Source organism: Gymnodraco acuticeps, unplaced genomic scaffold (genome assembly GCF_902827175.1).
Source record: "Gymnodraco acuticeps unplaced genomic scaffold, fGymAcu1.1, whole genome shotgun sequence".
Classification (NCBI taxonomy): Eukaryota; Metazoa; Chordata; class Actinopteri; order Perciformes; family Bathydraconidae; genus Gymnodraco; species Gymnodraco acuticeps.
This window is the reverse complement of record NW_022991187.1, coordinates 2,714,822-2,730,482: the sequence shown is the minus strand read 5'-3', so window position 1 is coordinate 2,730,482 and position 15,661 is coordinate 2,714,822. Positions and strand designations below refer to the sequence as shown.

Sequence of the window (15,661 nt, the reverse complement as noted above, 5' to 3'; positions counted from 1 at the left end):
TTTTCATTCAATGCATAACTACACCATAGTTGTGTGGGCCTATATGATATGTCAATAAACCTTAGAAAATCTTGAAATCTTGAAAGGGATGTGCAAAATAGTCATTATATACAGTCTTTAATTAACTATTAGTAGAGAATAACGAGTAATGAATATACTTTATAGGGATCCTATTCATATCTAATAATAAAAATAATGAAATTCAATAACATGCTTTAACCACTAGGTGTCCCTTTATATCAGGTGTGCACCTTTATGGTGTAAATACAGCCTATCTACCAATTGGATCAAATATAAAAGTCAGCCGAATTAGTGTTGATACTGCAAGGAGACGTATTGTGTGAAAAGAAATGTAAGATGTTGTTTAATGGCTGATATATTTATGATCCACGTCACGTTTTCAGTTCCTCATGTTTGTCTAGAAGTCTTCTCATCAGGGCTCTATAAATACAAAACTACGGCAGATATGTAATATTTAATGCAGCCGAACCGTGTATTACAATGCCGTTATGTGATGACTTTCAAAGAGAAAAGCAAGCACACTCGGAATAAAGTATTATTATTTAAAAAAGAAAATGTTTTCGGTCTGTTTCCGGTATTTGTTAATGACGATGTGCTCTGAGATGTGAGACTGGAATTGCACAGGGGAAAATAACGTAGACTATCTTTAGATGCGGATTTTGTTAAACTAATATGTTTGCGCTGTAGACCAACACTATACATTGACGGGGAAGGGGGTAGCAATAAAGATAACACCATTAAACAGTTACACAACATAACAGAAATAATATCGATAGCAGCGTCCCTAGCAACCACCTTGGTAACAATGAAAACTTCCTGAAGTAATCTTCGTAATAACTAGCAAACTAAAGATCATGTACATCCACTGCACACATAATCTGAAATAACAACTCATATTTCTCGCATCAAATGACATCAAAACATATTTTAATGGCCAAACTAACTTTAAAATAGGCATTTTCCACCGAGAATAAAACGAAGTTCGGCCATGTTTTTTTTTCTGCAGGGAGAAATTTGAAGATCACGTGACATAGACGCCAGCCATTGGAATGAATGGCGTAACCCTCGGAGCACACTCTCCAATCACAGAGCTTGAGGACTATCACAGGGTTTGTCAAACAGAGCACATGGAGTAGTCCTAAACGATAGCTGGGGATTCTGGGTAGTGTAGTGTCTTCTGCTATCCTTTACTCCGAAAAAATATTTGTTTCTCCGAATCGAAGGGGAAAAATACAAAAGCATTGCACACAATTTAAACCAATCAATGTTGTGTAATTAACAAGGATAATCTGGTGTTTTTTAGTCGATGAGTAGTGCAGATATCACTGTAAAATCAATCGACAGTAAGGGGAATACTTACTTCCGGGTGTACAATTCTCCGTTATCCAATTAGAATGGACGCTCACATTGCCTTTAAGGGCAGCCGACACAAACGAATGCCGTGCTTCCATGAGCGTCATTACCAGTAGAAATACATTGCTTTTAAAATCGTGCTGTGCAACACGAAAAAAAGGGGAAAATCGTGTTGGTGAACACGAATCAATAGATTAAAAATCGTGTTGGTGAACACGAAATGCCATGAGACTGGGTTGTATAATTAGTTGCTGGTTGTTGCCATGTTAAGAGCCGTGTGGAGGCAAACCACTCAATCATTCCTTAATAACCTTTTAGCAATTTAGGCTACTATACAATGTTCCTTAGCTTGTCACAATTTAATAATACAATTGCTGCCAGTAAAGTCTGCTGACAAAATGATTGAATATGAAAAGGATAATGTGTAACTGTATAGGGAGGAAGTTAGAAACCAGTGAGAAGTCCAACTATAACCACAGCACAGAAAGTGATGTATCAGCTTCTCCCGTCAACACTCCTGTCAAAGGGTTGAAAGCAAACATGTCTAGTTTGTCATACTTATTGACTTGTGAGGAAATCAATGCACTCCACCTTGCGACACATAGCCCGTTTGTAGCCTCCAGTAACATATTTTCATATGAGTAAGCATGTTTATGTTGGATGACTGCCCTAACAACTGCAGCAGCTCAAAAGTGTGTACACATATTATCTTGACTTCACTTTGACAATGTTATTTGCTGGATATCATGAACTCCTGGGGGCATCGAATCTTGTTTGTTCCACTTCCTCTCTTTGTTTCTGCTTCGATGAGCTTTAGCCGTGCACTCTCTCCCTCCCTCCTGCAAAGGCCACACCATACTTCAAGCACTTGTAGTCTGTCCAGCTCAGGAAGCCAGAGACCCATCACTCTGTCTCACTCTAAGTATGAATGAGTGCGAACCCAGATGTCTCTTTAGCAACTCCCAGGGCAACTTTTCAATATAAATAACTCTAACCTCTATGATTTCAGCAACTGCCTCCTTTCGCCTGACCGCCAGACGTCTAGGGAAACTCACATGAGCTAAAGTTTCAGAAAAGTTCAACCACCATTTTTAACTGAAACCTCTACCCTCGACTCAAAGGGACGATTACCACACAAACCTCCTTATAAAATATGAGGGACACAATTTATTTTTGTGGGGATTAAGGTCAGGTCTTCTGTACCCTCTGGCTTAAGAGACCGCTTTGAAGGCTAATAAATTAAGTTGTGGTGGAAGTTTAGCCAGAAAGGGAACTTCGCTTGACTTCACTGAGCTGGATAGACTCTCCTCTTCCACCCTGCCATCACAAGCAACCTTAAATGCTTTGACTACATAAATTCCCCTACATAAACCACATGCCTTATGAATCTGTTATTGTTGGGAAAATACTGAATGTACTATTCCAGTATCAGAATAGCACATGATAACAAAGGCCCTACGTAGCTGTGTACATTACCTAGAAGAGCGTTAGGACACACTGTTTTAGGCATATGATAGCTATGTGACAACGATTAACATGATGATTCAGTCTCTATGGAGATAGACACATGACTGTCATGTTTATTGCCTTAGCTAATCGGAACTAAGCATATAATACTGCTTTGAACCGGTATTCTGCATCTAGTGACTGTAACACTCTCTTGTATATAAAGCATGTCAAGGACACTATTCGGGAACTATTTGTCCCACGCAGCTCTGTATGTGATGACTACTTCCATTCTTGCAAGGATAATAAATACATGTATCCTGATATTGAAGCTCAAGCCGGTGACGAGTGATATTTTTCTAACAGTTATCAATAAACTTGAGTCTGTTTGACATGAACAGACCTGTTTACTAGTTCAAGTTCTGCTGCTTTAAAATAAAGCAACATTTTATAAACACACTGTATGGATGGTATTTTTAGAACGTTCTAACGACTAGTGTCTGTAATGTATGCAAGCTGGATTGGTATCTTTTGTGATGTTCTGTTTAATAGGTTTTAGCTTCATTTGCATCTGATTTTACTTGTAAAGGCATTTGTAACATCTGTTTTGTTGTTGTTTCCCTTTCAAGCTTGAAACACCACATATTACTCAACTGACTGAAAACACTCAGATATAATTGTATTGTAAACAGACTCTGGTGAGCTATTTACTTTTCACAGTCCAGTGCACTCTGTCCACATATTGAATGAGTCATTATGGTCAAACCACAATTATAGCCAGCTAGACTATTATGTTCCCAGCATTAGCTTGTTAATTCCTCATTAATATAACGTTGCATAAAAGAAGGACAACATTTGACCTGTAAGGTTTGCTCCGGATGTATTCACTGAATATGAATAGAAATAATGAATTGCTTTTCTTCAGTAATAGCCTGTTAATGATAATCAACAAGGACACGTGTATTTACTTCATATGCTAAGATTTTACATACCTAATCACAGTTGAAAAATAAACGTATCAGGTACCGTTGATGGTCAAACAATGCCAACCTTGTTTATAAGCTGCATTTCATACAGAAGTTTCTCTTTTCTTATCTTCAAACATGCTAATACTTTACATGTACCAATTGGCAACCTCTGTGAAAATGAATACGTTACAGAAGAGCATCAAACACGCATTCCTACTAATGTCCGGTAGGGGGCGACTCCTCTGGTTTCAGAAAGAAGTCGGATTGTATAGAGGTCAATAACAAAATGAGCCTACTTCTCACTTGATTAAAAACATATGTTTCTGTCTCAATTAGTAGTTTTAGGTCTTATTCAATACAGTTATACATATATATATATATATATATATATATATATATATATATATATATATACATATAGTTATGATATACATTTTTGTTAAATAGACAATAAATACTTGTCTATTTACATTTTAATTGACAGGTTGGTACCACAGTGTTTTTTCATTTTTGTGTCGTAGAAACGTAACCCTATCACAGTGGGTTTTCAGTTTATCAAAGTACTTAACTGTAGAGTTTTGGTTGCTGAAAAATGTATTTTTAAGCATTCATTTATACTCCATCTATCATGCCACTTCTGGGTCCAAATAAGCAAGATAGTTACAGCCGAAATTCCAAAACCAAGACTTCAAAACCGTATTCCACAAACCAAATGTGTGCATTGCAGTGATAAGGTCCACTAAATATATACAATCTATGAGATGTACTAATATATTTAAAGTAAAGATAATACTGCTTCTAATAAACGCATGTAATGTCCTAAGCAACTTTCAATGTTGACACATTTTCTACAGGAAGGTAATGAGCAGTTAACTTATCCCCTATATTCCCACACATCACACCTGATAGTAGTCGTCGCTCGTCGTGCACATCCACTCTCCACTTCTCTGTAAGCTACTCAGCAGATTCATCGGATTGATTTGGGCCAACTCTCTGGTAGTTTCTTAGTTAGGTGAGATAGTTTCTCATTACTTTCCATGCCAAACCTTTCTCAAGCAATCAGAGGGGTTTCAAGCCTTCTAATACAACTCTCTCACACCAAAGTCTCAACTCTCTGTGAAGTGTACAGACAAGTTATTTGATGTAAATAAACATGTCTTTACCCACAGGTTATCCCAAACATCTGACCCTTTTCTATTACCTTCAGGCCTGAGTTTTTGCGCATGCGCAGGCGTCCCATCCACATGTCGGTCAGCAGCATCTGACTGCAGGTGTGAGCGATGAAGTCTCTGTGTTTGGCCGCTACCGCTAGCTGCAGGCAGGTGGCGTTGCTCCAGTTCTTCAGCTCGTACGTCAGGAGCTTCATGGCCATCTGCTCGTCCTGTTTATACGACTGGTCTAGGAGTTCCACTGCCAGCTGGGCAAACTCTCTGGGAAATCATAGGCAGGACATATACAGGCACACTGAGACATGAACAGAGACAGTGACACGCTTTGTTCAAACATTTACAATGTAATTGAACTGGTTAAGGGATCACTGACCATCTGGCCATACTCTGGAGGACAATAGATTTGCATTTAGATTTCATATAAACACAGTGCATGGTCAAGGCCTAACATGAAAAGATTAACACATATCTTCACACGCACGCACACCCACACCCACACACAAATACACGGCATGATATTGCACACTTCAATATAGAGCAAACTGTCATCGAATGTGTAAAACAAGGCACTAACAATGAAAGAAGGATATGTTTCTGTTTCAATGAAGGGCCTTTCAAGTGTCTTATGATATATCATGAAAAATAACAGTTGAATATTCCAAACATATTTGGTTTGATTACATGTGCTTAGGAAAGAAGTACGCCCTGAATAAAAAATCCCTTGAGCTTCTACATACACTCAGAGAAGAAATGAATGCACCCCCGTTGAAAATAAAACATTATCATATACAAATGCATGTATTTAAATGAGCTCTTCGAAAGGAATCCAGCCTAATTCTCTGTGGAAGTCAACTTAAAGTGTGCCAGCTTTAAGGTTGAAGCTGTGTGTAAGTGTGTCAAAGCCCTGCTTCTAGTTATTTCCTGTTTTCCCTTTCCCTTGTGTCTCCTGTACTCTCCTCTCTTTGTGTGTGTGTGTGTGTGTGTGTGTGTGTGTGTGTGTGTGTGTGTGTGTGTGTGTGTGTGTGTGTGTGTGTGTGTGTGTGTGTCTGTGTCTGTGTCTGTGTCTGTGTGTCAAAACTTGCATACTTACACCTCCTACATACAGAAGTTCATCAGTATGTAATGCATACTGCCTACTAAATGAACGATTAAGTATACCATTACCAGCAGATGGTTCACACTGAAGCAATCATCATCATGATGTATCATGTGATGCAATCACGAAAACATGGCAGCAAAAGTCTAAACAGCCGTACATTGGATAAACTACCCGAGCACATGACCGGAATCTCAAGGGTTACTTTCTTGCACAAAACATATTCAAATGTAATAAAGTGACATATTAACCGCTTTTAGCCTGGCTCCAAATGTTTGACATTGTGCAATATGAGGAAATGCAATGTATTTCTGGGCATTTGAGTATGTTAAGTCTGTCCTGTATAGGCAGGCTTTTCTGGTTAGTTAGTATGCAAATCTGAACACAGCCCCAGTCCTGATGTGGGCGTCTCACAATCTTGCTTAATTGATTGCTGTCCCGCCTACACAACATGTCCAAGACGCACTCCAGCAAACCCTCTACTCATCTACTCTGCAGTTTATTAACCATGGTGCTTCACCCAGTCATTGCCTGATTGTTGTTTCAGCTCACGTAGTAGTTCCCGTCTCAGGCCTCTTGAATTCTGTACTCAAGTCCTAGCTCTTCTAATGGGTTATACTCTTCACCAATCACGCCATGTGTTGCCAACTGAAATGTGCATAGATGTAGCCTGCATCAGGACGAGCCACCAATATATGCGGACCACACGGCATATATGGCTTCAATTCCACTCTCTGTAATCCCTTTATTCTTCGGTGATTTGGGAATTGCCAACTGAGCCATGTGATTCAAGGACCTTGCGGGTCGATGTTTTGATGCGACCGGGCGTTCCAATGTATGCCCTGTGGCCCCAGTATGATTTAGATAAAGTTACCTATTGTTACTCTAGTTCTTTACTTGCAAAGTTATTTTGCTCCCTGAAAAGGTAACAGATAACAGTCAGCGGCTTGGCTCCATTATATACTGTGTGGCCTGCACATATTCTGGTAGGCTCGTCCTGATTGGATGGCTACGTTTATGCACATTTCAGTGGTTTAATATGTGATTGTAATTGGAGAAAAGTGTTAGAGTCCAGTTGAGCTTTTTCTTATAGACCTCGGGTTACAATCTGTAACCTTTGTTTACTCTTTTGGTTAATCTCTAAACCCAGCTCTCAGGCTGCCTGTTGCTCAGCCACATCGCCTCCAGCCATCTCCCTGCTCTGCCACACTCCACTGGCCACCATCTCCCCTGCTCCCCTCTGTCTCTGTCAGCCAGACATGCCACTCATTCACCTTCATCCCCTGGAACCGAGCCAATAAACCTTTTCTTATCCATCCCTTTCTCAAAGTCTGTGTCCTGCATTTGGTTCCCTCGAAGATTTCAAAAATACCCTATTTGTGTGTAGGTTCTGGTTGGTGTGGCTGTGCTTAATTTGCAGCATGTGCAAGATGTCCTTCTAATTAACAGTCATTCCTATAGCTAGCAATTTGATGTCTTGGTAATTACCTTCATCTCAAATGCAAATCCTTAACTAACGAAGATGCATGTCATCAGATTTCTGTATCTATGTCACTAACATCCTATGGGAGCAGGGAGGATGCCATGTTAGTTAGTGTGTGTATCCGCCCAATCGGGCTGGAGTGTGGAGGTAGACCGTCTAATCTCGCCACTCAACTTCCCATCAATCATTTACAAATCGTGGAAATATCATGAGAGATGAATGTTGGTGGACAAATATGTTGTTTCACCCACCTGGAGTTGTGGTTTAGTTCCTGAGAAATGTCATCCACCATGTCGTTCTCGGAGGCTTCGTGTGCCATGGCCTTACAAAGCTTACATGCTACCAAGGCCTTGGCCATGGCCTCTTCACCGTGCTGCCAAAAGAACAGCGCCATCTTCTGGCGTTTCATAAGCACGGCCCAAACCATGAGCTCATGGAAAGGAAAAGGGAAGTGGTTGATTTCGGGGTCGTCCAAATCTATGTCCACTTCTTCCTCTCGCTTGCGCGTCGTCTTCTGGCGACCTCTGCGGATAGGCATGTCATCCTGATGGAGATCCATAGCAAGTGAGTTGTGCGGAAAGAAAAGAAGACAGCTTTGGAGATGTACCCCTTTTTTGGGGGACTTGTTAGGGATTCAAATTATTCCGAGGACAATGTGAGAAAGTTTTAGGTTGAAAGCGTGGGTCCTGAATCTGAGGAAATCTAAGGATTTGGATTGTACCTATGTCTAAAAGGTACATATAACCTTGCTTACATTTCCATATTATATTTCTAAATCTGTTAGTTATTAGTTAGTTGAAAGCACAAGCAGACTTTGGAGGACACAGGTGGACACAAATCGATTATCACAAAATACACATAACAGGCGCAGTCTTTTCAGTAATATCTTCTCATTGGACTTTACTCTTCTTTAACCCTTCCTTTTGAATAAAGAATAACTCGCCCAGGGGTGAGGTCCTCTCCAGGCTCCTGTCTCTGGAGAAACTGACACTGCCAGTTAGTGTCTGAATGGCATGTCAGCAGGGCGGCATCTTCAATCATTTCCGATTTTAACAGTTGAGGACTACTGACAGTTAATCAATCACATAGACCTGAGAAATGGTTTTCAGTGCTTTTATAATCGCTGCTTGCTTTAAAACAGATTATCTGAATATGATAATAGTAGGGCAGTAAATTACATAGTAATAATAGAAAGTGAAATGATTTAGAAAATTATTAGAGCACCATAAATGTAGGGCCATTGCGACCAGATTCCCATACTGATTAAATGATAGATAAACTAGACTAGCAGAAGAGAGCAAGGCATTGAGGTTAAGACTTTGTCGGACACAAACAAAGAGAGAACACACGCCATTACAGGGAGAACTATTTCAAACAGGCAGACATACAAAGGAATGGACAGCCATGCACATTAGATATGAATACCTCTGGGAACACTGTAGACACATGCTGTGATAAAAGCTTTATGATGTTGTTTCTTCATGGTGAGTACACCATGGATACATGTGAGTACACAGTCCATGTATTGTGTAATCCTGTTAGGTCAGTCATTACCTATTCAGTATAATGTAACTGGGCTGATCTGAATCAAGTTATATATATATATTAATACTGTCCGGAGACTGCCATGTTGTTGTGCATTGTTTTCCATTAACAGAAAAAAAAAAGGTAAATTGAAAATAACTTTGTGTAGGGTAATGGGAAAGAATCAATAATGTTATGAAATTGCCAGAAAATTAATTAAATATGCCTCAAGGTCTTTCTTTCGGAGACTGCAAGGCACACGGCACACACTATAAATATTCCACAGACTGACTTTACACTCAAAGTGTGTTAAAAAGAGGGAGAGGAACACTGAAGGATTGACTGAAAAACAAAATCACGATGAGAGCAACACTCACCTCCATCCCCAGCAGTTTCAGGGCTTTGGGCTAGAAAAGCAACAACAATATAAGCAAGCAGAACAAGACCTTGTCGAATGTATATTATAGAGAATTTGACTCTATAAGCACAACATAACACAGACTGACAGACACAGTCGCTCACATGAGAGCAGAAATATTCTTTGATATGGTAAGTCACTCACTTTCCCTTCAATGGTTTTCATTCAAACTGAACAAAAATGTTGTGCTGTTGCGATTTAAAGTATACTATACATACAGCAACATTCTTGTGTGTTCACATGTTTAAAATCAGAGTGCATTTGGTACAGTACTGTGTATCTGTATTTAAGCAGGGCATGTATGAATTATGCATTCATGAGCCATCATCTGAGTTGGTAAAAATAGCTCAGGTCTCCTGTGGGGATTTTTGATATCTGAATCTATTTCAAGGCTTTGTTCTTCCTTAACATGTTTGTGTGTGTGCGCGCACGTGGCCATGTGATTGCACGTTCATTTCATCTAGAAAATCACAGTTAAATTGGAACTGACTCTTCATCTCTCTCTCTCTCATTTTGCCTCTTTGCTCAGTCTCTGTCCCGATTCCCTGCTTTGGCTTTATCTCCGTCTTTCCAGCTGCTTTGTTGCTGCCATGGCACACACACACTGAGATAAACAGGCACATGAAGACTCACACACACATACTCATACATACAAACACAAAGGTGCACCCACGAGCCGAAATATGGGGCTTCAGACTCAGCTGTGTGTGCTTCTATTTTCATCACACCTGTGGCGGTGTGTGAGGAATTGAGGCAGAATGAGAGGACGATGAACATAGACCATATGATGTGCTGTGCCATCAAAACACTACAGCACATGGGGTTTGCTCATCAGTGAGATGAGTTTCTGTAGTTGGAATGAAGCGTGTATATCATTGGGGTTACGACGGCACATGATGAAAAGCCGCTGCTATACATGGATGATTTGTTGCATCAAGCTAATAACAGCCTGTGTTTACTTGATGAGGAAATGTGGGATAACATGAGGAGGACTCTTATGTTTGACCTCTGCTGATGAACAACACCTTGATAGTAGGTGAACATGATTTGTATGGTTTTAGTGGCTATAAATCCCTTAGCCGCACATTTTTCTAAATGTCTTTTTTTATGGATGCTGTCTACTCGCCTGAGATATAAAGATGATTTGCTATTTCAGTAAAACATGTTAACGATATTTATGAAAGTAACTCTTCTAGGGAAATAAAATATCAACTTGCAGTATAAAAACAACACAAATGACTGGCTGTAGTTCACACGTTTCTGTCAAGACTTCTTTAAACACCAAGTATCACAATTGCTAAGGCTGAAAATAAAAAAATGTCCCTGCTCATTCATTAATTTCACAAACATGACAATTTACTATTTGGATCAGCAAATGAAAGATTGTCCTTAAAGAGGCCCTATTGTGCTTTTTTACACTCCCGTTGACCAATCACAACAGAGCCAGCCAGCTAACCAATCAAAGCAGACTGGGCTCAGACAGAGGGTGAAAAAGGATGTAGTATGAGAAATATAAACCCTTTTTCATCATTAATAATTGAAATGTGAATCATACAAAATAGCATAATAGGGCCCCTTTAAATACACTTTGAATTTGTAATAGAATACATCATTTGATCCATATTATTCATGTTGCCCTTTTCAGTGCTGATTCTAACTTAAAGGATCATTTTACTGATACTGGTCCTGTGATTTGATTTTGATTAATTACGTAAACAATTCCCCCACATTAGTGTTTAAATACATTAACTATTCACTCACCCTCTTGGGTCCAAAGAGGTTGTGGTACAGAGTTCTGAATCTCTTCCTGGTGTAGTTACAACGATAAGCTCCGCCCATGAGGTATTCAATGACCAGTCCGATGTCGATGAGGCTGATGCGGTAGTCCGGAGGCAGGTTTCCCTAGAAAGACCAGACAGTGTTAACAGGCAACAACCCACGCCAGCTGATTCGGATTGATAAAGGAGTGTAAACAAGAGGGAAACAAGAGTACACAACATACACACTCACTTCACAAAATCCATATCCAAGTGTTTTTTGGCTATGAAATAAAAACGTGATTATCTGATTCACCTTGAAGTAGATCCAACTGAACCCTGGATATTCTCGCTTGGAAAGAACACACAATGTCAGTGAGCAAGGGCAGGGGAAATAAGATACACATAACTCTCAGGCAAGATCTCTCTTCCAGCTCCTTAATAAATTATCTCTCACTTGGTTTGAATTGAGACATTTGAAGATATTCCTCTGATCTCGTAATTGGTTGAACCAGAAAGTAATTCGCTGTTTCAGGTGAAAGCCGACATCTGTATCTTCTTCTCTTACACAGGAGCAAAAGAAGATAAATAAATGGGCGCAATGATTTTCTTAAAGAGGACAAAATGTCTGAGGACGATTACAAAGGTCAAAAGGTTTTTTTTATTTTTATAAATGTCTCATGATTTGCACTTAAGGAAATAACGAGATCTTCTCCGTGAGGTTCAATGCAGCCTTGAAGAAAGGAAAAGAAAGAGAAAGTGGTAAGATCTATCTAATATTAGCCTGCAGACAGGGGAAATAGCATGGACAGCTATTAACGCTAGAGGCTACATTCGTTATTGAAACAGAAAGTGAGGACTATGTCTCTGTAAACCCTCGCTGCTCCTCCTCCTCCTGCCCTCAACATCAACCCCAGATCCTGCACTAATTATCCTGTCCCCCACTGTGACCCAGGCCTTTCAGATACACCAATTACTTTACATAACTTCCTTAACACCATCTGCACACCTCTACCATCAGATAGGGCTGCTCGATTATGGCAAAAATCATAATCTCGATTATTTGGGTCAATAATTGATATCACGATTATTAAAAACGATTATCCATTTACTTTGAAAACATCAATTTATTGGAGAAAAAATGTTTTAACAGTATGTTTTTAACAGTTGATTACCCTGAACTTTAAGTATAACTCAACTGAAAAACCAATACAAAAAGAAAATTATAAAAAAAATTGTAATAATAATAATAAAAAATTATCGTTTTTATTTCGATTACGTTGTTTTCGTAATCGTTGCAAGCCATAATCGTAATTGCGATTAAAATACGATTAATTGAGCAGCCCTACCATCAGAGAAATCCTAGAAATCCTCTCTGTCCTCCCCATCCTGTCCTCATATCCAAAGACCCAAGTTCAGTGGCGGTAAAGCCTCGCTAACCCCTGTAGGCCATCTGATGCACTTTGAAGTAAAGGCAGCTGCAGATACTGTTTGTCTGTTCAAAGTGAGCACACAAAGCTTCACCTCCTCCTCCTACTGATGTATATAGATCAAAAGCCCCAGTCTGCGGTCAGCCGATCTCTCTCTCAGGTCCCTGAAGCAAAGCCTAAAAACTGTTTGTTTACACCTTGTGTGAATCCCCTCTGACAGCTAAGGGTGCTGAAGCTTTTATGTATTTTATTAGGAAGAAGAAGAGTCCTGGTTGACACACTAATCACCCTCTCTCTTGAAAGTGTCTATAACATCCAGAGCTTTAGCTGGACCTACAGTTGTTAGACAAATAAACAACCAGCTACTTTTGTTAAAGTGTTGCTTGTTGCCAAACCAGATCATCACATACATAATGTATTGAAATGTATATGGTCGTTGTGATGGTTGTAAGATTTCTAAGTCGTTTATTTCCTCTTTATTCTGACAGGGTGTCATGTGTCTTTTATGACCTGTTTTGCACTTTGAATTGCCTTTTTGTCTGAAATGTGCAATATAAATAAACCTCCTGCCTGTGTCTCTTTACTGACGTTTTTTATATGTCATCTGTTCTTCACTTGATAACAAATCCTTGGGGTATTTACTCCTTGTGCTTTCCTTCATTTATTTGTAAGGTCGTTTGTGTTTGTGGCTTGTGTCCCTGTCTGTATTCCTGCCTGTGTGTGTTGTATGTTTTGATTTGTTCTTAGTATTTGTTCTTTGTATTTGCCTCTGCCTGCTCCCTTATGCTCGTTGGCAGCCTGTGTTGGTAGCAGCTTTGCTTTAATTAAGCTGGCTTTTTGTTCATTCAACCTGCCTCCTGCTTTGGGATCCTCTTTAGCTGAAGCGTGACACTAACGGAGCGTCCACACTACAGCTTCAAAAAAAGCTTGGAGCTGGGCGTGTCTGAAGCTTGGGGATTTTATTCGAGCAACGCGACCAACAACCAATCACATGAATCTCCCGCCCCCGACATAGAAAGCAAAAACCCCCGGGGATTTTATGCGAGCAATATATAAACTCCCCAAACAGGCGAAAACCTACCAGTTTCACCCACTGTCTCTGCCACCTCCCTCCATGGTTCTTCCGGTTTGTATCCCGGTAGGTGAAGAGGGTCTGGTCATACAAAACCGGGTGATTTGCTAAGGCGATAATTAGTTTCTCCTCCATCTTTTTTTTAAATATAGAAATGAACGGCGGGATATCTCTCCCAGCTTAGACGCGGTTTGATTGGCTAGCGCTTGAGCTGTCAGATTTTCAGAAACGGGATTTGATTGGCTGGCGCTGGCTACTCCGGCGTCTCCGGCGTCAGAAGTTGAACATTGTTCAACTTCTGACGCCGGAGACGGACCGCTATGCTACCCACAATTCAGTTCGGCGAAAAGCGAGGCAACGTGATGTCACCCCATTCAAAGTGAATGGGGTGACGCGTTGGAAACTGTTTTTGAAGCTGTCGACGCTGTAGTGTGGACGCAGCGTAATACACATCAAGTCAGTGTTCCTGTGACCTGCGGACTGAAGAGGAAGCAGATAACCTACGACACAAATCAACAATAATTATGGCTCATTTCAACTTTCAATTAAAATAGAAATCTAGGAAGTAAATCCGCCCTGTTTGGATTTACCTCTAACTGTTCCTGATATCTGAGACACGAGGTGTATTGCTTCCGACCTTTGGCCACAAAACAGCATTGTTCATTTACTCTGTAGGAAAACCAATTTCTGCTTTTGGCAGCTGTAGTCCACACAAGCCAATCTCTGAGACTCTCTGCCTTCTGACTCAGCTTTCACACCATCTAATGAATGAACTAGATTAAACCTCAGTGCGTCCCCCTGGGCCCTTACAGCTGTTGCTGGCTCAACATCTGCAGCTGAATCAAAGTAAAACCTGCCAACAGCGTGACCCAACATCCACAGAGAGGAATGAGAAAGAAAGAGAACAGCGATGACATGGTGACTTCACACGAGGGATTGCAGTTAGATCTAATTAGCATCCTACTATTATACAACAACAACAACACACAGACACTCAGCCGCACTGTGGCAATTATATCCAATAAGATGGGGATGTTGTAACATGCGGTGTGTTTTGCATGTGTGTGAGGTGAGGTATCGTGGAATAGAAAACGCACATTCTGAGATCAGACTTGTTTAAAGACGGAGGAGGTGAAGGAGGAGTGATTACAACACTCATCCTCTTTAGCGACCTCACGGGGCGCATGTGGCAACACTGCAATCAATAACGGTTACATTAATGAACACCTATCAGTGCTAATGATGGTATTGCTGACCTCTCAATCATCTCTCAAAGGTGAGATCGCTGCAAATTGGGGTGCAGACACGTGCTGAATGTTAAATGATAGGTTGCTGTCTTTTTCTGCAGTTAGCATTGAGGTGCTGTTGGTGAAATGCAACAAAACCGTATAGTGTTTTTCACAACCTATACTTAGAGCGAGGATTCCACCATGTCATCATCTTAACAGGTAAATAACACATGTTGCAAAAGTCTTTTTTATGTTAGACCCTTCTTCACTGTCCATGCTGCAAAGTCATACCTCCACTGTATGATTCTATCCCACATTGAATACTGTTTGACAAACTGGTCGTTTGCTTGTGCCACAAACCTTAAACCCATAGAACAAGAGAGCTATCAAGGTGTTTGACAGAAAGCCTTATTCATACCACCACTGTACCATCCTTGAAAAACACAATTTCTTGAGTTTTGACCATTTTAAGTCTTTTAAAAGTATGTGGTTTTTGTATAAATGTTTACATGGACTGCCCCCCCCTCCCTTAAGGGAATTCATCCACAAAAACACACTGGACGCTGCACTAGATCAGAAACCAGAGGAGACTGTTCTGCCCGGCTGCTCCTAGTCCGTGGAATGCTCTCCGACCACATAAGAGCACCACAGACCGTGGAAGCTTTTAAAAAAGGCCTCAAAACCAATCTATTCAA

The 15,661-nt window shown here is 40.3% G+C and overlaps 1 protein-coding gene across 1 annotated transcript in view; it reads right to left on the bottom strand.

Annotated features, from left to right (window-relative positions):
- The window catches only part of trpm3 (transient receptor potential cation channel, subfamily M, member 3), a 192,760-nt gene that overhangs the window by 23,418 nt on the left and 153,681 nt on the right, over positions 1-15,661 (bottom strand). Inside the window, 4 exon segments of the mRNA XM_034238276.1 lie at positions 4,990-5,218; positions 7,788-8,080; positions 9,438-9,467; positions 11,240-11,380. Of these exon segments, the coding sequence (XP_034094167.1) occupies positions 4,990-5,218; positions 7,788-8,080; positions 9,438-9,467; positions 11,240-11,380 (693 nt within the window).